The 23,289-nt window shown below is 34.4% G+C and overlaps 1 protein-coding gene across 2 annotated transcripts; it reads left to right on the top strand.

Annotated features, from left to right (window-relative positions):
• Positions 1–5,368: 5,368 nt before the first annotated feature.
• Positions 5,369–23,263, top strand: LOC100243893 (myosin-17). 2 transcript variants are annotated; one of them, XM_010657854.3, is made up of 39 exons: positions 5,369–5,731; positions 8,551–8,679; positions 10,433–10,576; positions 10,693–10,838; positions 10,915–11,071; positions 11,212–11,270; positions 11,675–11,834; positions 11,959–12,108; positions 12,179–12,315; positions 12,413–12,559; positions 12,731–12,832; positions 12,911–12,968; positions 13,060–13,161; positions 13,351–13,388; positions 13,566–13,692; positions 13,779–13,949; positions 15,405–15,536; positions 16,060–16,169; positions 16,429–16,489; positions 16,788–16,965; positions 17,259–17,464; positions 17,650–17,769; positions 17,879–17,977; positions 18,096–18,317; positions 19,209–19,348; positions 19,572–19,689; positions 19,788–19,838; positions 19,920–20,000; positions 20,150–20,320; positions 20,491–20,646; positions 20,738–20,944; positions 21,427–21,564; positions 21,645–21,715; positions 21,835–21,934; positions 22,015–22,071; positions 22,174–22,230; positions 22,328–22,408; positions 22,567–22,649; positions 22,760–23,263. In XM_010657854.3, exons 1-39 carry the CDS (start codon positions 5,729–5,731, stop codon positions 22,878–22,880), a joined length of 4,590 nt encoding a protein of 1,529 aa, XP_010656156.1. In that variant the 5' UTR covers positions 5,369–5,728; the 3' UTR covers positions 22,881–23,263. The 2 variants fall into 2 exon arrangements, with proteins under 2 accessions (XP_010656156.1, XP_010656157.1); XM_010657855.3 differs by lacking the exon at positions 5,369–5,731 and having other exon boundaries at positions 8,565–8,679; positions 10,737–10,838.
• Positions 23,264–23,289: the final 26 nt, after the last annotated feature.

Genomic DNA, 23,289 nt, shown 5'->3' with positions numbered 1-23,289 from the left:
TTTAAAAGATAAAAATTTTCAAATATAAAAAATATTAAAAATGCTTTTTAAAATCATTGTCAAATACACTATTAATTATATTTTCTTTTTATTTATTTATCTTTTAGTATAGCCAAACATTCTATATATATTTTTTTCCCTTAACACTTTCTTGAAGCTAAACATACCCTCAAGGATAATGAAGTAAAAAATCTTTTAATATTTTCTCCTTTTTTTTTTCTTACACGGTTATATATATATATATATATATATATATATATAAGTAGAAAAAATAATTAAGAAAAATATTGATGTGATTTAAAAGTAAGAAATAATGAAATTTTGTCATTTTAATGGAGGAAAGAAAAATTTTGGAACCTTGATGCTCAATTTTGGAAGGTCGGACATGGTTGAGATCTCCGACCCTTCTGTGTTGCATATTTTAGCTAAATTTGATAATTTAATTATTTTTGTTAAAAGTATAAAAAATGATATGACTATACATCATAAAGAGCGTATGAAAATATACAATTGAATACCCTTAAAAGTATTCATTAAACATCATTAAGAGTGTTCAAAGGTACAAGATTCGACAACCATAAAATGTTTGACCTTAGAACTTTCGAACCATATTCGCCACGCCTCCTTTCAACCTAAAAAATGTGATAAAAAAATAAAAATAATATATGTATAAAAATAATGCTTGTGGGCTTGCAATATCATTGGATGTGATTATTTAATTATTCATTTTTGAAAAGCATAACTCTCTTGTTAAATTTTATTAAGGTTATGAAGGGTTAGAAGAGGAAGGATAAAGCAAGAAGGAGAGGAAATTTTTGTGATGAAGGTTACTTTGAGGATTTCAGCAAGGGCATTTATGTCTTGAAAAAATCATTAAGACGGTAGATGCATTTATAATATTAATCATGGAAATTTTGATAAAAATATTATATTATTAATACATCACTAACAAATTAACAATGATTATTTTCACGTTTTACCACGAATTAATTGGGCTTTAGCCTTTGATCAATACAACAACCATCATCACTTATATTTTTCGAAATGCTCACTCATAAATTCATTATTTAATATTTGGATTTAATCACGTGCCGAAGTTGAATCCACCTGTCTCAAACACGTGAATATGAGATCCTCTATATCTTGTAATGTGTAGCACTAAATAGAATATCCAAAACTTGAGCCAATGATTCGGCGCCACGTATGCATCTGCCTGAGGGGCTGATTTTGTATTCTAAAATGGATGTAATTTATTTCGGCGTGGTTTGGCTATAGTTTTATTGATATCCACTAACTCTACCAACGGTAGAAAATTCAATTTAAAAAATTAAAAACACCTACCTATGTTTCGGAGTTCGATCTTATAATTTTTTTTTAAAAGCGTTTACAATTTTATTTGATACAGTTTTTTTTCTCTAAAAGATTAAATCAAAGTCGTACTTTTTGGTGGGATCTAAAATGATCTTTTGTGTGTCACAACTTTTCTTAAAGTCATGTGCCAAGATTCTATAATTTTGAAAAGAGATTCATTGAAAGATACGTTTTTAATTTTATAATATTGATATAATAACTAACATGTTGGAGTTTAATTATTCAATTTTGACACAATCCCCGACGAACATTAAGACATTAAAATTAGGAGTTAAATCACGATGTTAACTCTTTGGGATAAAGACAACCTTTTAGCATGATATTATCTTTGAGGATGATAAACCTTATAACTTTCCTTAGTCCTAACAAAGATAACTTTCTAATGAATTCTATTATCCCTTGTAATCTACTAGAAGTTGTTTCATAGATATATAGGTGTGGTTCGGTCTAAGTAAGGGTAGTTCTTGAACTTGGGTGTAGTGTTGAGGTACAAGGCAATGTTATCCATCAAATTGTAACAATGGATGTTGTTTAAGGGAAATACAACTATGATAGTGGGAGATGATGCATGCACGAGCTAACTTTTGAACGCACAATGATAATGAACATTGAATTATGGAAGAACAACCAAGAGCTCTTCAAACAAGAGTTTAAGAAAGTTGTAAGAAGAATATCGAAACCAATACAAAACTATATAGGTGTAATACTCATGTAAAGAAATGTTCGTTGGGGATTCTCTTTCATGCCAAGAGTATTGATATATATCATCCACTACTATAACAACCACTTTCACAAGGACTTCTCGTTAAATTTGTGTCAAACATGAGCATGAATTTGATATATAAACCACGAATGATATCACTCATTGGATTTATTGGCCATCAATTAACTAGCAATAAATGGTTCTTTTAGAAGACAATCGTTTCCGACCATCAATATCCATCACGTCTTGAGACAAACTAATATTATACACTCCATTTACTCAATAGTTATTGCCTAAGCACCCTTAAAGGATTCACTATTCCTCGGTTCAATTTATAAGATAAAAGCTTTTACCCTTATAACCATCTTATGCATTAACATAAGTCATGACCCTTGAAGCATGAAATGACATACTCCCATGCAAAGAATATTCTCGTGAAGCCTTCAAGGATCGCTCTCTTGGTTCTACCATTTATGTTCTCGTTCTCACAACTTTTAATTATAAATAATTTTATTTATAATACTTATCAAGGAAGTTGTTTGGAATAAGAAAACTCTTTATTCCTTATGGTTTTGGTTCTATTTTCTTCTTTTTGTGGTTGTCATTCTCGTAAGGAGTAAGGGTTACATAGGTGGCCAGAGTCCTGGTCCAATTATTCCCTTTTGGGAAAAATAAACCTTTAACTTTAATTGGTTCAAAGGATGGGATGGGGTGCTTGTGGTAAAGCTGGGGGCCAAAGCATGGTGTTGACAAAGATTATTCTGTGAATAGATAAGAATAAGTGTTCCACGTAGCAGGATAAGATCCATATGCTCATGGATTAGATCGTTTCTACCAACAAAATCAATGCAAAACCTTTTCTTTCTCGCGGTGGTACCATTATTCAATGTTATTGGCAGAACCGTAATTGAATCGGTGACGTGATAAATATATATTTGACATATTATTAAAATTTAAAATATATAAAACTGAATTAACAATCAATAATATTTATTTATTTTATATTATCAAATTAAATCATATACATAATATTTTTTTTAAATGGAATATGTATGATATCTAAATGTGAATGTATTGAAAATGAAAGAAAATTAGTATGTTTTAAATTTTATTAAATAAAAATTGTATAATATTTAAATATGAATATATTGAAAATAAAAGAAAATTCAATTATTTAATTTCAACTTATAAAAAATATTATACTATTTTCTTTTAATATTATAAATCCTTTTAGAAATGAATATAATTCTTTTTATTTGTCATACTAAGCAACAAAGTGTGCATAGTCAAGTGGTGCCCCATGTCATATGCTCAATTTGAGGTTCAACCATGGTTGGTTCGATGGCTAAGCGGTTTCAGAGGAGGGATCGGATAGAAAAGGTCATCGATCAATGGTTGAACCCTATTAGCTTGTTCAAATGGTTACCTTTGAGATTTGCCTATTATAAAGGATTATGTTTCCATTAAGGAGAACTTGCAACAATAAAAAGAAAGAGGTATATGGTTACTACACTCTTAGAGAGTCCACTTTAGATAGCCACATTTGTATTGCACAATGTGTAAAATAGTTAATAGTAGATCTTTTCAAGTCGAAAGTATAGTTATGAGAACAATTGTCTAATGAAAACTTTTTCATATTTAATTAATTTTTTTTTCATTGTGACTTTTTCATTTATTTTCATGTGAATTCTCTAGGAGTGAATTCAAAATTTGTGGGATCTTATCTATTTCATTTCTAGCAGTGAATTCAAAACTTGTGGGATTTTACCTAGTTTATTTCTCGAGCCTTGAAGAAAAGCTAACTCCTCTTAACAAAAATATGAATAATATAACAAGAGAAATTGTCTATTTTCAATAACTTGAGCCTTATTTAAATGTTCAACACGAGAAACAACATCTTAGGCAGTTTGGAGCATAGAATTGATCTAGGCCCAAGCCCGACCCACTATTGAACTAGCTCAAACATCACCCGAAATCTTACACATTGCTCAAAAATCCAACCCGGTCCACTCCAGCAAAAGCATAAACCCCAGACCGGAAATGATTCGGTCATTTTTTCGAATATATCTATGTCAAGACCCGAGTCAGGGGCAGTTTTGTGATTTCGCCTCAATTTCATCCCACATGTGTGGATCTTCGCTGTCGTTTTGCTTCATCACTCTCGGTAAAGTCACTCGGACCGTACACAAAACGTCCTCCACTCTTTTGGCCAACGTGTCAATCTTCCATTGGTTGGAGAATATCTCTGTATTGGACCATTCTCCATGGACTTTGACCAACAAACAGAGATCTAAAAACCGGCGTCTGTCGTCTTCCGGTGTAACTTAAAAGCGGTGCGAGTGAATGTAGGGGAGAATCCTCTCCGCCCATAAATCTAGCTTAAAAATTTTAGGCGCTAGCAAAAGGTGGGCAGTTACCCAATGCATTGTCGTGAAAAGTTAGCAAATCCCAGCCTGTGAAAAAAAAAAAACTGGTCCTCACTTTCCACAATATTACAGTTTTGCCCAGATTTAATTAATTAAAATAAAATCATTTAAAATAAATAATTTAATTAATTGCGTATGGGCCTAACTATTGATTTCAATTTGTGTGTATCGTATTGGTAGATAGATACAACCAAAAATTGATGGGTTTTAATTATTCCTTTATTTCTTAATGACTAAGTATTATTTAATAAATGTTTTCCTTTGCTGTCCATGCATGAGGGTAGGACTTAGGTGCAACTATTAATTGCTTTTCTTTATATTTTTTTTAATAGAAAAAAAAATTATATTTCATGAATAGTTAGAAATTTAAACCAACCACAATTTAATTAATTCATATTATAAGATGAAAATCACGATATATTTTAATTTATGAAAGACAATCCCTCGGGAAATTATACTCTTTTTATATTATTCATTAAAAAATGCCTAGAGTAAGGATGAGTATATTTTTCAAAATGATCCATAAAAACAGTTTTTAAAAATAAAATTTTGTTCTAGATTTTAAAATGTTTTAAACTTTTTTTTTTATATTTTAAAAATAAAATTTATTTAAAATATTTTATTTTCAGTTATTATTAATACCGTAAATACAAGTAAAAATAAATTATTATTGCAAGAAATTTATATATTATTATTATTATTATTACAAGAAATTCAAATATGGTATTTATTTATTTCTTCTACAAGTGAATGGCAATAACGTAAATAATATTAAGTGCGTGCCCAGATAAAATAATCAAATAAATTCCTTAATTAGAATCTAATCATCACCCCTAAATTTATAATCAGGATTGTTAAGAAGCAAATACAAGAAACTTGTGTGTCCTACCAGCTGACCACGAACAATAGTATAGAGCGAGAAAAAGTACTCCATACTTAAGCTTCAGCTTCAGCTTTCGCTTTTTTTGTATACAAGCCTCTCACCTCATTTTTTCTGGAGAGAGAAAAACCAAAAATCTCTGAGAAAAAGGGGGGGAAATCCTCAGAGAAAAAGCTTTATTTTCTTCTCATTGCCGTTTTCTCAAGCTTTGAAATAGCGAGAATCGTCGTCGGAACTCCAGAAGTATCGGTCCGTTCGTGTCCGATCCGACTCATTGAGTCGGAGCTCTCGTCGACTCGGTTCGGACTCCGATGAGTTAGAGAACGGGATAGCTCTGCGCAATCGGCAATGGTAATCCCAGCAATACGCCAATAGCTGTTTTGTTTGTGTTTTGGTTGATTTGTTGGATTGAGTTGTTGTTTGTTTGAGTCTTATGTGTGGAAAACGTGTGTGTTTGTTTGGTTTTGGAGTTCTGGCGTGGATGCAGGAGTTGTGAGAGTTTGGTTTGGTTAGTTGGTTTATGATCCGTTTGGTTGCCGCGAAAATGTAGGAGAGGAGAAGGAATTTAATTTGATTTTTTTAATACATTTCATTGTTGAACTAGGCTAATGCAACTTCTTGATTGAATTGAGGTGAGGTGATTTTTTCAGTATTTGGAAGCATAAGCAACAGAGAGCATTAAGATTGCAATTTTCTGCTTTTCTTTAGTTTCTCGACCAAACAGTAGTTGTGGAAAAGTGTATTGCTTCATCCATGTCTGAAGTTGATCTATAGATATTTATTAGGAAAGATCCTAGGATGTGAAATTTGATCACTTAGAATTCTTAACAATCACATTATTGGATAAAAGATTGGTTCTATCACCAATCAAAATGCTACAAGCGGGAATGCATGCATCCCTTGTTTTGCAACATCAGTTTTGGAAATTTAATGATAAGTAAATAATTTTGTTGAGGTGGAAAAATGTAGCTGGTTAAGCCCTGGGGATGGCTTTTAGAACAAGATTGGAAGATGTAACATCAAATACCATAAAAGGTTTGATCTATTCTCATTGAGCGTTAATTGTTTTCATATGAGATGGTCAAAGTCCGACACAAGAATTCATATCAGTCATGGATTGACTCGTGGGAACATCATGTTGGAGAGGGGTTGTTGGGGTGTGATAATGCCACCTTTAAGCCTAAGTGATAACTCTTGGAGCAGGCTTGCATCAAATCACTATGACCAAGAGATGGATCTTAGAGCTGGCTTGTGCTGAAGTACCAGAAGGGTTTGTTGAAGGGTTCTTGGCCTTTGCTTATTCCTGATATTAGTTAGCAGTAGATTGGATAAGTATAAATGATTGGTCCTTGAGGCACCTATTTTAGTTAGATTTTTTCCTTGATTTAATCTCAACTTAGATTCTTTCTAAACTGAACAGTTAGGCATGCTTTTGATTTTCCGCATGGGTAACTTTCTAGTAAGTTCATTAAATCCACGGTTTCTCTGGTACAGGAATGCTTTGTAACTTATTGTTGAAATAAATGACGAAAGCTGAGGTACATGGCACTGATGTAGGCAGCACATAGTGTGGGCCTATCATACTACTTCTTAAATAGTAGTAAAGAACTCCTGTGTGTGCATGATGGTGTTGGCACTCAACAGCTATCTTATCTTTAAACAAGGGGTCTTGTGGGGAAATGATAATAGTCGTTGGCATAGAAATGGGGGCTGTGGCCACACAATTGGTGCTGTTTCAGTGGCAGATATAGAGATAGAGGATGTCATAATGGCCTTTGCAACAGTGGATGATACAATGGCGTGTCTGGGCTGCTGCCATTACAGTTGATTGCTTGTGCTTTCCTTAATATTGGTAGAATTCAGATATTGAGTAATAACTGAATTCCTTTTGGTTCTGGACCCAACATGGTTGATGTTCCCCAAATCTAACTAGGGGTTACGAATTTAGCCCAAGTGAATCTACTTGATATACATCATTAGCGCCCATTACCTAATAGCTTAAGCCTTTTGGTCAAATTAATAGCCTAACATGATACTAAAAGCTGGTTTTCTAAGAGGTTATGAATTCAAACCTCATTGCTTTATTTCCCCCATTTTTTGGGATGTTATGATTTCACATCTTACTTCCCCCATTTCTTGATCTCATCTTCGATTGATAGCTTAAAGCAGGTAGTAAATGAGAATTCTTGTTCCTAGCATCAAATTCTTATTAAAGCATATTTCTTATGGCTTTAGCCCATATAAGTTGGGTCAATATACATTGTCGATTGATTACTTAATAGCTTAGACATTGGACTTTTGGTCCAAATTGGTGGTTTAACACCAAGATGGGGTAAACGAGGGTTTCTGTTTCTATAAACAAACCATTTGTTAAGTATATTCCTTTAGGAACTTCCAGATGATTATGTTATGAAATTCATATGGAACCTTGTGAAGATGTTGTTACCTACCATAAATATTCAGTCATTACAAAAAAAACATGTTAGATATCTGCATCAGAGGTAGTTATTTGGAAACTCTACAATATAGTTGTAACTTGTGAATCAGTTCCTATTCTTCCTCAATTCTTGTGCTATATATGCCTTTCTTGAGAGTTTGTTTAAATATAGCATGGGATGGTTAATGCACCATTACATTATACATGTTAGAAATTCATTTTTTTTTTTAAATAATCAAATAGTAAATAATGTATATGGAAAAATGTATGTGTGGGGGGGAGGAAGGGAAGAGAGAGGGTGCAACTCAGTACACAGGAAATGACAAGGAGCACCTAAGTGACAAAAACTGGGGAAAGGAACTACAATAGGTGAAAACAGACTATCTGTGGAATCTCGAAAAGATTAATTTACATCACTCCAGAGCTTATGAACCAAGGAAAAAGAGATATAACAATCTTTTCAACAAATCAGAGCTCTCCAAACCTTCAAAGATCCTGTAATTCTGCTCTTCTAGCCACTTGAAAACAAGCATAAAGGGGTGAACCTCCAAACCCTTCTTCTTGGCCTTGTCAAAGAAACTCCCTTGCCACCTTAGCAACATCAATTTTATGATGCCTTTTTTTTTCCCTGAATTTTTTTTTTGTGTAAAGATTTTGAAGCTCATTTAATTATCATTGGTTATTGAAACATTGATTTGTTTTTTACATGCCTGATGCCCTCGTATGTTTGCAGGCAGCACCAGTTAACATTATTGTGGGTTCTCATGTATGGGTTGAAGATCCAGTGTTAGCATGGATTGATGGAGAAGTGTTTCGGATTAATAGTCAAGAGGTTCATGTTCATATCACAAATGGGAAAACTGTGAGTGCTATTAGTTTGTGTTGTTTCTTTTCTTAATATGTCATGGACATTGTAGTTTGTGTAAATGATCTGATTTGGGATGCAATTGAAATTTCCAAAGAGTTTATCAACACAATATGAATAATTTTTTTTTTTTGATAAGTAACACAATATGAATAATTTTCAATAGACAGTTACTCTAATGTGAACTCTACCAATATAAACTTCATTATCAAGGCAACCTGGTGGTGTGACACCAGCCAGTAAACCTGCTGCTTCAATTAATTCACTCTTTATTGTCATTCATTTTATCTTTGAAAAACTGAAAGTGGAGCAGCCTCACATAACTCAAGGCTTACTGACATAACTCAACAGTAACTATGGAAAGACATTTTTGTAGTAGGTTTGACAAGTTTAAACCTTTAAATTTTAAAAACTCAAAAGTCAACGGAATTCTGGAACCAAAGCTTTAATTTTAAGCATACAGGTTTCAGAATCTTGGGGATTGATGGAATTTTATAAAAAATTTCAAATGTTTAAAAAAAATGTTATTTGGAAGTATAATTGTAGAAGTGCTGATTAGTGTTCCACTAAGGCAAGGGGAAATCATGGTTAGAGGTTTGGGAAGCAATTATGAAAGGGTTTGATGGGTCTGTCAAAGATTTGGGTTTCAAAAAGAGATTTGACTAGTAGGGAATTCTTTGTTTGTTTTTCTTTTGAGTGACTCCCATCTTGAAGAGAACAATTTTTTAGTTATTACGGTTAGAAATTTTTTTGTGGGTGCCATGTCCTTAGTTGAAGTAATGTGAAATGTTTACAAATTAAGTTGGAATAGGTTGTCTTTGTTTTCTTTTCTCTTTTATTGTTCCCAAGAGTTATTTAATCAAAGTTCATATCAATTTGGAGTGTATGGTGTTGCAGAAAGGAATTCTAATGGCATTTTCTTGGTGAGATTGTTTTCTAGGTTTTGTTGCTTCTATAGGGGAGAGTTATTCCTTTACTCCTTGATTTTTATTTAATATTATTTTTTGGTCTCAATTAGAAACAGATGCTTGATTGTGGATCACCTCAATTAAAACTGGGCAACCACAAGTGGGTCACCTGTACAGCTTTTGCTGAATTGTGGCTCGCCTTTTATTTCATTTTTGGTCTATCATAGTATATTTTATCTGTGATATTTTCTCTTGCCCCTTTTTGGATGGTTTGGTGTTGTTGACTTAGTGTAAGATTCATTTTGTATTGTTGAATCATGTCAACAAATGTTGAAACAGTTCTTATTTGGAGGGCACTGTCTCTTTGCCCCATTTGGGTGGTTTGGAAGGAGTGCAACAGAAAAAAAAAAATTATCCATAAATGAGCAGCTTCAAAGCTAAAGGATATTCTGCTTTGGTCCTTATATTTCTTGATTTTAAATTGCTTTAGCCGGGCATATTTTCTTCAACTTTGGAACTTTTTGCATTTGCTGGTATAGTTTTATGCTTTTATTTTGTTTTCTTTTTGTTTGTTAGTTTTGGAATACAATGCATGAAGATGGGCTTTACCCTTTGATTTTCTATTTAATTCTGTATTTCCTCATTGAAAATACTTTTGTTCAAGTTGTTGGATTCCAAATAACTATATAGAACCTGGCCTCATTATGAGACCAATTTTAAACTTTTTCAAAGTGGAATTGTGTTTGTTTCCATATATCAGAATCAGAAAGGGACTTCCTTTCTTAAATATGAAATTCTAATTTATGGTTCTATAGTTCCTGCTGACTGGAAACTGATTACAGGTTGTCACAAATATATCAAAAGTGTTTCCAAAGGATACTGAAGCTCCTCCTGGAGGTGTAGATGATATGACAAAGCTTTCATATTTGCATGAACCAGGAGTTCTGCAAAACTTGGCTACCAGATATGAACTTAATGAAATCTATGTGAGATATTATAATTTATCTTTTTATGATTTTACATTATGAAATTGATTTAAGTAAAATAAAGGATGAAACTTGTAGATAGTTTTATCAGACCATTTCCTGATTATCTTTCCCAGACATACACTGGAAATATCCTGATTGCTGTAAACCCTTTTCAAAGATTACCACATCTATATGATACACACATGATGGAGCAGTATAAAGGAGCTACATTTGGAGAGCTAAGCCCTCATGTTTTTGCAGTTGCAGATGTTGCATTTAGGTAATTTTCTTTTATTGTAGTAGATATTAGGTTTCTGTGTGATGCTTTTGTGATATGTGTATTATTATATAATCAGGGCAATGATGAATGAGGGAAAGAGCAACTCAATTCTGGTAAGTGGAGAAAGTGGTGCCGGTAAGACTGAGACAACCAAGATGCTCATGAGATATCTTGCATACTTGGGTGGTCGATCTGGAGTAGAAGGAAGGACAGTTGAACAACAAGTTCTAGAAGTAAGTTTGGAACTTCCATTTTTAGCTTGCAACAGTAGATCCTAAACTTCTTTCTGCAAAATTTTCACTTCTATATCACAAGCTTTAAGATGTGGTGGGTCTGTTCCTGAATCACTGTTTATGGTTCATAATTTTTGCAGTCCAATCCAGTTCTTGAAGCATTTGGCAATGCAAAAACTGTTAGGAACAACAATTCAAGGTGAGTATTTGTTTACTCTGGGACTCATCTAATAACCTGGATTTGAGGGCTGGTTTCTGTCTCAATGGTTCAGCCGCCTTCCCGGTGATGTAAAAATTTGGACAAAAACATCAAATAAATGAATAAATTCAATAAAGAGAATAAAAGGATTTAGTTAAAACAATATCTTTCTCAACAGTTCTGGGACAATAATTGGTGGTTAAACCAGGTGGACCAGTGGATATTCGTTGTTCAATCAGTCTGATTGACTGGTTCGGTTCAGTTCTGGAAACACTAGTTAGAAATGCAGCCTATATTTAATTACATTGTTCTCATTTGTGTAATAGCTATTTCCCAGCAATATTAATTATTATATCAAGGAGCTTTTCATTTTATGTTATGTTCATCTTGTTGCCACAATGCAGTCGTTTTGGCAAATTTGTTGAGATCCAATTTGATAAAAACGGGAGGATATCTGGGGCAGCTATACGAACTTACCTGCTTGAAAGGTCTCGTGTTTGCCAAATTTCAGATCCCGAAAGAAATTACCATTGCTTTTACCTTCTTTGTGCTGCACCACCTGAGGTATTTATCCTTGTGTTGGAATTCATTTTGTGATGGACTGTTTTTACACTTGCTTGAGCATATTAAGTGCTGCCAGTGCTGATAATTGTGATTGATAGTTGATCATCATACATCTAATTTGCAGGAAAGAGAGAAGTATAAGTTGGGAAACCCTAAATCATTCCATTATTTAAATCAATCTAATTGCTATGAACTGGATGGAGTAAATGATGCTCATGAATATCATGCAACCAGAAGGGCCATGGATGTGGTTGGAATCAGTGAGGAAGAGCAGGTTTGTCTTACCAGTAGTTCCAAGAAATAGTGGTGCACTCAAATTTCTGAAAATAAATAATTCTTTTCAGGAGGCAATTTTTAGGGTTGTAGCTGCTGTTCTTCATCTTGGTAATATTGAATTTGCAAAGGGAAAGGACATTGACTCTTCCATTATTAAGGATGAAGAGTCTAGGTTTCACCTTAACATGACAGCAGAGCTCCTTAAGTATGCCCCTTGTTTGTTGTCTGTGTTTTGAAAATACTTTTTCATCTCTCATATCTGTGTTTTGTGAAACCTCATACCATATTTTGTTGTATGACAGCTGTGATGCCAAGGGCTTGGAAGATGCAATGATTAAGCGTGTAATGGTGACACCAGAAGAAGTTATTACTAGACCGCTTGATCCTGATTCTGCGTTGGGTAGCAGGGATGCCTTAGCTAAAACGATATACTCTCGCTTGTTTGATTGGTAATGCACTTTTATACTATTATTGCTTGTTTTTGTGTAAATACGGTTACATATAAAAATAAAAGAAAACATACTTATTAAGAAAATTATGTGTTTGTTTGGGTCTAACGCATGTTTTGGAAATTGTATCTTTGTTGTTTGAGATTCAGACAATTTTTTCTTTGTCTACAGGCTTGTGAATAAAATTAATGATTCAATTGGGCAAGATCCAAACTCAAAATCATTAATTGGAGTTCTCGATATTTATGGTTTTGAAAGTTTTAAGTTCAATAGGTAAGCCTTAATTTAGAAATTCATTTGAAAATATTTATACTCACTGGTGCTGTGCTGACAAATTTTCATCTGAAACAGTTTCGAGCAGTTCTGTATTAATTTTACAAATGAAAAACTGCAACAACATTTCAATCAGGTTTTATTACTTTGGTATAGTTCTCATTAATTCTTTGGATACTATGACTGGCCTTGTTTAATCAAATTTATGAACAATTCTATGTTTGCAGCATGTCTTTAAAATGGAGCAGGAAGAGTATACGAAAGAAGAAATAAATTGGAGCTATATCGAATTTGTGGATAATCAAGACGTGTTGGATTTGATTGAGAAGGTGTTACATGTTGCTTGCTGCATTATTGTTAGCTTGTCAGTTTAATTGGAAATCAATTATTATAGACAATGTTTTATATGGTCATCAAACATCCTCAAAACTGTATTTTCACAATCGGTTTATAAATTGCTTTCATTCTTATGAGACGATCTTTCATATAATGCCAACTGACAAGTTCAATCTTTGCAGAAACCTGGAGGAATTATCGCACTTCTAGATGAAGCCTGGTAAGAGCTAGTGTTCGATCAGTTTGATGCATTGTCATTTTTAAAGTTTAATGGAATTCAAATTTCTATTGTTATTTTGTACGGGAGGATTTTCATACACATTAATACGTACTTGTGTATATATGAATTCTTTTCTTTCTTTTGGTTGGGTTGATGTTTCTGATTTGCTTCATGCAGCATGTTTCCAAAGTCAACACATGAAACATTTGCTCAGAAGTTGTACCAGACATTTAAAAATAACAAGCGGTTTATCAAACCTAAGCTTTCTCGTACTAGTTTTAGCATCTCACACTATGCAGGGGAAGTAAGTATATGGTCCTGTGTATTTTTGTTCATATCCTCCATAATGCAATAGGATTTTGCTAAAATATCTCTCCAATTCTTTTCCAGGTAACATATCTGGCTGATCTGTTCCTTGACAAAAACAAGGACTATGTGGTGGCAGAACATCAAGATCTATTGTCAGCCTCAAAGTGCCCCTTTGTGGCAAGCCTATTTCCTCTTCTTCCAGAGGAATCATCAAAGTCATCCAAGTTTTCTTCTATTGGTTCACGTTTCAAGGTATTGTTAATACTTTCTCCTTTAACACTCTTTACATGGAGGAAATGAACAGCTTGTTGGTTAAGAAGCCAAGTTACTCTCTTGAGGGTTGGATCCTTACTGTTGATCCAGTCCTGAGATGCATGGAAATATATTTTATGGTCAATGGCACTGGGAAAATACCAGGATAGCAGAAAAAAAACAGGAACATAAAAATAAGAATATACTATCTTTGACACATGATTGATCAAATCCATGGGCAAAGATACCCCAAATGCTTTCATTATGCAAAAGTTAGATACTAGAGACCCTGCCTGATAAGATAGCAAACTCAGGCATTGTGTAGAATTTAAAACAAGACCTCCAACTGAAATAGCACAATGTGCTCCAGTTCCAAACTTATGAATCCAAAGAACAGAGTCAATGAATGAGGGGGACTTAGGTGTTGTTTGTTTTTTTTTAACTTTTTGCTGAAAGTAACTTGTTTTCAGATTTTAGATAATTTGTTTTTTATTTTTTTATTTTTTGTTGACTTATTACTTATTTCTTAAATTGTTTGACTAAATAGAAAAGTCTAAAATATTTGGTTTTTTTGAATGCTAAAAGTAAACCATCATAACTAAAGTGAACCTGGTTGTTTGTTTGTTTTTTTTTTGCTTCTTAATACGTAATATAAATAAAATATTAAAAAAAACAAGCAACTTAATACTTAATACTATTAAACACCGTTTAGTTTTTAAGTTCTATTTAAAATTAAGTTAAAAAAACAAACACTACCAAAGTCAATGAAAAGCTGCAGGGAGTCTTTCAACCCAAAGATGCAAGGCTTCTTGCTAGGCAACCATGAGGATGTTGCACACTATCCTTGAAGCCCTTCAGTTAAACTGGTGATGACATGACCCCTTTTTCCTTCATGAAATTTTTTGTTGTTTTCAACATTATCACGAAAGCATGTAGTCCTCAGTTTTTTGTATTGTACATCTGCCTTGTCCCAGTGATATTCAATTTGTTGTAAATGCACCAAATGTTGTAGTCTTATTGGAAAAAAAAGTTTCACATTTGACTTGGATGATACTCTATGCAGTTTGACTTGGTAGACATCATTCTTAGACTCTCTCTCTCTCTCTCTCTCTCTCTTAATTTAGAATCAGGTCTTAAGGAAGTGCATCAGGTAGGAAGTTTCAAGAGGAGCTGTTTCTTAGTTTTCTAGCTTGTCAGAATTCTATGATCAATTTAAACTTTACTAAAATGAATTAGAATTAGGTTTGTTTCTAGATTTGTGGTATAACACAGCAAACACAATGCTTTTTTAAGTGATGCGGTGCTCTTCATATGATCATAGCTATCGGACACATACTGGATACATTGATGTAGCATGCATGGTAATGATTGGGCTAAACAGCTCAATAAACAGTAATTTTCCTTGGTCTTCTGGAGATATTCTGACAAAAAATGATGAACCTTTGAAAATTGCAGCTACAACTTCAATCTTTGATGGAGACCTTGAATTCAACTGAGCCTCACTATATCAGATGTGTGAAGCCAAACAATGTCCTCAAGCCTGCTATCTTTGAGAATTTGAACATAATCCAACAATTACGTTGTGGTGTGAGTATCATATAGCAATAGCTCATGCTTCATATGTTGTGCTTAGTATGTGAAAAACTTAAGAGCCCGTTTGGGAATTGTTTCTAAAAACAGTTTTTGTTCTTAAAAAAAAATTGTTTCTTAGACTCAAAAACATGTTTGACAATTTTTGGATGGATAACAGTTTTTTGAGAGCTTGTTATGAAAACAAGTATTTTTTTAGAACATTTTTAAATTGTTTTCTAGGGGCTGTTTTTAAAATAATTGTACAAACATGGATAATGATTGGGAATGTAGCATCAGATAATAGTTATTTTTAAGAAATATTTAAAAACATAGAAAACACATTGAGAACATTCCAAGTTCCTAAACAAACTTTTGTTCTAGAAAATATCTGAGAACTATTTTTGAAAACTGTTTTCAAAAGATATTTTTGAGAATTGTTTTTGAAAAAGTTCCCAAACAAGCCCCTAACATTTGCTTTTATATCTCTGCTCATTTAGTAGATTTTGCTTTTTGCTTTCTTTGGTCATTTGAACTGTAGGGTGTCCTCGAGGCAATTAGGATCAGCTGTGCTGGATATCCCACAAGGCGAACCTTCTATGAGTTTCTTCTCCGTTTTGGTGTTCTTGCTCCAGAAGTTTTGGAAGGAAAGTAGGTTTATGTTCTTTACTTTCTAATTTTTGTAACTTTAGGGATCAATCCAGATGGGTACTTTAAAAAGGTTATTTAGTTGTTTAGTGTATAAGTTGGTGTGACATCTAATGGCACACCGCTTGGGCTTCTTTCATTTTTCTTTTCTTCTAGTCATACCTATCAAAAAAAAAAATTTCTTTCCTTCTAATCTTGGGTTTTTCTACCTGTACAACCTGCTATTGTTTTGGATTAACTGTTTTAAGTTATTCCTATACAGCTATGATGACAAAGTTGCATGCCAAATGATTCTGGATAAAAAGGGACTGAAAGGTTATCAGGTGATTCAAGTTCTCCTTTGTAATCATTATTCTGTTCATGCTGTTTAGGAGAATCATTGGCCCTGGATGTTTCAGATAGCTATAGCCATTCAGTATTTACATAACGTCCTATACTTGTCATTAATTATTTATTTATTTTTTTGATTTCTTGTTTCCTTTTAGTTTGTATGCTAGGATGTTGTACACTTTATCTTGCTTCATTTTCCATCTGTAAATCAGTCAGTTGATTTGATTCTTTGGCAAATGAGGTCCTGGGGTTTCCAATTTCATACTTAGTTCAACATGGTTGGCCTGGCAGGTAGGCAAGACAAAGGTCTTCTTAAGAGCTGGTCAGATGGCTGAGTTGGATGCAAGAAGAGCAGAGGTTCTTGGAAATGCAGCCAGAATCATTCAGAGGCAAATTCGTACATATATTGCACGCAAGGAGTTTATGGCATTACGCAAAGCTGCCATTCAACTGCAATCTCAATGGCGAGGTATCTTCTTAGTTTTGTTGCTTCTTAAGTTTATTAAGAACTTATTTAAAAGAAAGCCACGCCATCAATGGTCCAATTGGTTCCTGTGGAACTTACTCGAAACTTGCACCCTTTAAGATTTTGCAAGGAAAACATGTTTGTTGGCATCAGCCACATGTATTGGTTTCAGGTTTTTCTGGATGGACTGCCCACTGATACTAATTTATGTTCTATTAACTGCTTCTTCTTGCCAATTGAAATTCTGATGCAAATTGTAACCTTTTCCTTTGTTCTTTTATTTCTAATGAAAATAGGTAAATTGGCTTGCAAGCTGTATGAGCAGATGCGTCGAGAAGCATCAGCAGTGAGGATTCAAAAGAATTTACGACGTTATACTGCCAGGAAATCCTATTTAACAGTATGGTCAACTGCAATCACACTGCAGACAGGCTTAAGAGCAATGACTGCTCGCAATGAATTCAGATTCAGAAAGCAAACTAAGGCGGCAATTCTTATACAGGTTCCATTACTGCATCTCCTTTGATTGCATTGTCTTAGAATTCAGAAAAGGAACCAACGAAACTTTTAGGTGCCAAATGTAAAATTTAGTTGCTGCAACACATTGGAAGTACTAATGCCTATTCTCATGGAGCTTATTTCAGATAATTGATAATTGAGTAACTAATCTTCATTGGTAATGTGCAGGCTCATTTGCGTTGCCACAGGGCATATTCTTATTATAAGAGCCTTCAGAAAGCTGCAATTGTTTCTCAATGTGGTTGGAGGCGAAGAGTTGCTCGGAGAGAGCTTAGGAAGCTCAAAATGGTCTGATCATATTCTTTTATGTTCTTTTGTCATTGTTGAAATATGTAGTGCATCATGCATTGTGTTAGGAATAAGTTCGGGTTATAACTGTTACTGTAAATTTATTCAGGCTGCTAGAGAAACAGGGGCTCTCAAAGAGGCAAAAGACAAGCTAGAAAAGCGTGTAGAAGAACTTACATGGCGTCTGCAGTTTGAGAAACGATTAAGGGTTATACTCATTTCATTTTATTTTAGCCTTCAAATCTAGTATGTTGTTAGATGGAAAAATGAAGTGCAATATGATTAATTGGAATTTTTTTTTGTGTGTGTCATTATGTGAAATACAGACTGATTTGGAAGAGGCAAAGGCCCAAGAAATTGCTAAGTTTCAGGATGCTTTGCATGAAATGCAATTACAAGTAGAAGAAGCAAATGCTAGAGTTATCAAAGAACAAGAGGCAGCTCGAAAAGCTATTGAAGAAGCACCTCCAGTGATTAAGGAGACCCCTGTTATAGTTCAAGACACAGAAAAGATTGATTTGTTAACAGCTGAGGTTGAGAGTTTGAAGGTAGACAGTTTATCTTGGATGATGGTCAATTCTATGCTGATATTCACATCCTCCTTTGATTTCTTCATTTATTATATCATAATCTGTTAATAAAATAAAAATGATACTGTTCCCAACTGAAAAGGCTATATTTTGATGTGCGTATGTGGGAGCTGTATTCAGTTAGTTAATGTGTCATTAATAGGGATAGTGACTGGTTGCTTTAGTGGAACATTTAAATTTTCTGAAATTATGTTACTACTGTAGAAGATTTAGTAATCAATTAATTGATTATTGATTTATCCATGGAGTTTCATTTTGCTAGCTTTTTCCAACTTCTAGAGTAGGTGCATCCTCTTTGAGAATGTCATGGCTTCTATGATGACATTTAAATTATCATTCAGATCAAACTCAATATGAAGGAAAACCTCACTCCGGCTTGGTAAATGTTGTGGGATTAAATGTTTATGTGCTTAATTTAATTTCATTAATTATCTATTAATAGTTGACCTAGCTGCTAAAGAGCTTTTCTGAGTTGTCACATCAAACAAGAGCAAAAGTTCATTTCAAAGGTGGAAAATCAAAGATTACAAGCTTGCGCCTCTTTTCATTCTACTCCTATTTTCTGGAAATAAGGAGTGCTATGGCACACATTTAGGGCACCCATCATCCTTTACTTGGAGCACTTAGACAATTTACTTTTGAGTACAGGGACATCTGCTGGTAGGAATTCCTCAGGGCATTGTGGTTTTTCACCGAGGGAAGTCTACAGTATATGAATATGATGATAATTTATCATTTGGGAGTTCTTTGATATCTATTTAAGGCCACATTTGGGAACCTCTTTTAATAACCGACAAAGATTGAACTTGTGGAATCAACTGACTGAATGAACTTCTATAACTTATACAGGCATTACTGCTATCAGAAAGTAAGGCAGCAGAAGAGGCTAGGAAAGCTAGTACAGATGCTGAGGCCAGGAATGCAGAACTAGTTAAAAAGCTTGAAGATGCAGATCGCAAAATGGATCAGCTTCAAGATTCTATGCAGAGGTATGGAACTGTTGCATATTAATCACTGTCGTTCTTATTGCTTTAAAAGGATGGAAAAAGCCATTACAATCAGCTGATACCTTTATTTACTCAATACAACTCTTCCCCCTTTTCTGGTTAAGTTCTCCTCTTGATAGATGTCTGTGTGTCTGCTGGATTGTAATTCTTGTTCTGCTTTGAAACTGATGAGTCTTTTTAAGTTGGGTCATCTTTTATAATTCAGGTTAGAAGAGAAGCTTTCCAATTCAGAGTCAGAGAATCAAGTACTACGTCAGCAAGCACTGGCCATGTCTCCAACTAGAAAAGCTGTATCTGCACTACCGAAGCCTACAATTGTCCAGGTACCAATGGAATATTAGGTCATTGCCCATTGTTTATTTCCGTGTATTATAGAACACACATGGGAATGTGTATTGAGTATTTATTCATAAATTTGCAGAGGACACCAGAGAATGGAAATATTGTAAATGGAGAGATGAAGGTTGCATCGGTAAGTGGACAAACTAACTGTGCATAAAATACATCATTAGTGAGAGATGAATTGTATTACTTACAGTCTGCTATATCTCAGGACTTGACGCTTTCTATATCAAACCCACGTGAAACTGAATCTGAGGAAAAACCACAGAAATCTTTGAATGAAAAGCATCAGGTAAGTGCTGCTGGGATGAATGATACATAGTGCATTCTCAATGCATACTTCATATCATTATTTTTTTTATTCCATTTTGGATCCCAAAGACTAGAACTCTATTCATCTTTTTTCTAGTTTGTTTCTCACTATCTATCTTTGTGGTTCAGGAGAACCAGGACTTGCTGATCAGGTGTATTACACAAAACTTGGGATTCTCTGGCAGCAAACCAGTTGCTGCTTGTGTCATATACAAGTGCCTTCTTCACTGGAGATCCTTTGAAGTTGAAAGAACTAGCGTTTTTGATCGCATCATTCAAACAATTGCTTCAGCTATAGAGGTAAGCCACTACTCTATGGATTTCAAACATGTGTCTTAACTGTTATCAAAAGATGTCATCCGTTGTCACAGTAGTCAACACCATGATGCCTGGTATTTAGAGTTTGCAAATAACAAGTTCTGATGCTGGATTTATATGTGACTAATTTGGAAATTTCTACCTCATTGAAGGTTCATGATAACAATGATGTATTAGCATATTGGCTATCTAATTCATCCACACTGTTGCTGCTTCTCCAACACACACTCAAAGCCAGTGGAGCTGCTAGCTTGACTCCTCAACGGCGGAGAGCAACATCAGCTTCTCTCTTTGGGAGGATGTCTCAAGTATGAAAAAGTCATTTTTAATTTGTATGTCATATATTGTAGCATCTATCAACATGTCATTTTCTTCTTCTTATTTTAAAAATGATTTTAGGGGTTACGCACACCTCCTCAAAGTGCTGGAATCTCATTTCTCAATGGGCGAATGCTTGGTAGACCTGATGACTTACGGCAAGTTGAGGCCAAGTATCCAGCACTATTGTTCAAACAACAGCTTACTGCATTCCTTGAGAAGATCTATGGAATGATAAGAGACAGTCTAAAGAAAGAAATTGCCCCATTGATCGGATTATGTATCCAAGTAAGTGCCATTTTATTTTATCATCCAGGAATTCTGATGATGTATTTGAAATGATTCAGAAACAAGAAATATAAACAAATACAGGTTGTCATTGCAATTCCATTACTTTTTCTCAACAGAATTAGAATTAATCCTCCATTTGAGTCCAGACTCCTTTTCAGTTGTGTTTGTAGTAGCTCCAAATATGCTGCTAAGACAAGAAAATTAGTCATTGATAGCCAAGTTACCAGGCCTTATGACCTTCTTAAAGCCCTGAAGACATTTTTGTGACTATGAAGAAACACTGTCTTTCTATTGTTGCTTTTATTTTTATTTGTTTTATTAATGTTTTCTTTCCTAGGGCCTAACTGCTAAATATGTTGATGACCCCCTCCCATACATACCCTCAAACATATAGCTTTCTCCTAGAAGGACTTGAGACAATGTGTTGTGAGTTGTTGTGGACCCCATGCAAGAGATTTTGACTTTCTCATACCATGCAGGCACCTAGGACATCACGGGCAAGTTTAGTAAAAGGGCGTTCTCAAGCTAATGCTGTTGCTCAACAAGCTTTGATGGCTCATTGGCAAAGCATTGTGAAAAGCCTAAACAGTTACTTGAAGACAATGAAAGCAAACTATGTGAGTGCCTTATTTCCGTGAATAATGGCTATGACTCTGATTTTTGTACAAGAGTTTCATTCTCATGTCTGGTTTTACAGGTACCTCCTTTCTTGGTCCGCAAAGTGTTCACACAGATCTTTTCATTCATTAATGTTCAGCTATTCAACAGGTGAATGCATTTAAGCTGTCTTTCTTTTTTCCCCACGCTTCTGTTTGATCAACAAGAACCCAGTGTCAAGTTTACTATCCCTTCTTATTAAATCAACCAACTTTTCTTATTCATTTCAGTCTTCTTCTGCGACGGGAGTGCTGTTCATTCAGTAACGGGGAGTATGTAAAGTCAGGTTTGGCTGAACTAGAACAGTGGTGCTCCTATGCAACTGAGGAGGTGATAATTGGTCAACCCTTTATACCCTTTTATTCCTTGCAGTCTTCCAAATGTCTCACTTAAAATCCTCTTACATACAGTACGCAGGCTCAGCCTGGGATGAATTGAAGCATATTAGACAGGCCGTTGAATTTCTGGTGAGATTCATTTTTATGGCCTCTTTGTGCCTGATAAACATCTCTCTTTATTATCAAAGATTTCACTAACCTGCCTTTTCTTTTCATTCCTTAACAACTCAGGTCATACATCAAAAGCCCAAAAAGACCTTGAATGAAATAATGAAAGAACTTTGCCCTGTGAGTCATTCTTCTCAATAGAACTACCCTTTTGTATTGCACACTCCTTTTCCTTTTTGCTTTCTCTTTTGTAAATTCCTTCTTGCTGCTTCTTCAGGTGCTCAGCATACAACAATTATACAGGATCAGTACAATGTACTGGGATGACAAATATGGCACACACAGTGTGTCTTCAGAAGTAGGTTAATTTTGATTTACACTGAATTACATTAACATTCCTGGCCCTGATAGCATTGGACTTCTTAATTTCCATTCCTGTATTTGGTATTCTTGTATTTTTGTTCTCTGCTTATCTTGTCTGTTCTCTTGCTGCAATTCTCCCATGTAACGGCACAGGTTATTTCAAGTATGAGAATTATGATGACCGAGGCCTCCAACAATTCTGTTAGCAGTTCTTTCCTATTGGACGACGACTCAAGGTAGTGTTTTCCAACTCCTTTCTCGCATCTTGAACAGTTCTTGATTCCTAGTTTCTGTTTTTATCCAAACACAATTTATATCCACGTTTATTTTTTAAATATCGATGCAGCATCCCTTTCACTGTGGATGACATCTCCAAGTCAATGAAACAAGTTGACACTGACGTCGATCCTCCATCATTAATTCGCGAAAACTCCGGTTTTGTGTTCTTACTCCAACGGTCAGAGTGATACCCATGTTTGTCCAAAACTCGAATACCATCCATCATCATGCCCCTGGGCTGCACTCCTACATCAATCAGTTGATCAGTTGAGCTGCAGAAGCGTGTGCATAGAATTCCTTCGTCCTCCACATCCATATGTATCATATAGTTCCAATTCATTTTTTTTCCTTCATCTTTTTTCATGGTCGGGTTTTTATTCTATCAGGATCAACCGACTTGTCACACCAGCAAGGGGTTTCCTTCACATTGTTGTTTGTCAGGCGTTTGAGTTGTGCAGTGGTTTGTTCTTTTATGTTTTTTTTTTTTGTCAATCTGAGTGTAATTAACGGTAGCAGCTGCAGTTTATTTGTAAATTTAATTTGATTTAATATTTATTTGAGTTTTGCTTAAGTGCCTTTTATATAGTTCATTGCGAT

The sequence above is a fragment of the Vitis vinifera genome, chromosome 11, assembly GCF_030704535.1.
Source record: "Vitis vinifera cultivar Pinot Noir 40024 chromosome 11, ASM3070453v1".
Classification (NCBI taxonomy): domain Eukaryota; kingdom Viridiplantae; phylum Streptophyta; class Magnoliopsida; order Vitales; family Vitaceae; genus Vitis; species Vitis vinifera.
The sequence above is the reverse complement of the archived record's forward strand: the minus strand, read 5'-3'. Positions and strand labels throughout refer to the sequence as shown.

What these genes read in the sequence shown, in the direction of transcription:
- LOC100243893 (XM_010657854.3), top strand. An exon ending in ATGACAGCAGAGCTCCTTAA is followed by an intron (nt 12,316 to 12,412) that starts GTATGCCCCTTG and finishes GTTGTATGACAG; the next exon opens with CTGTGATGCCAAGGGCTTGG. An exon ending in AGCTTAGGAAGCTCAAAATG is followed by an intron (nt 17,770 to 17,878) that starts GTCTGATCATAT and finishes AAATTTATTCAG; the next exon opens with GCTGCTAGAGAAACAGGGGC.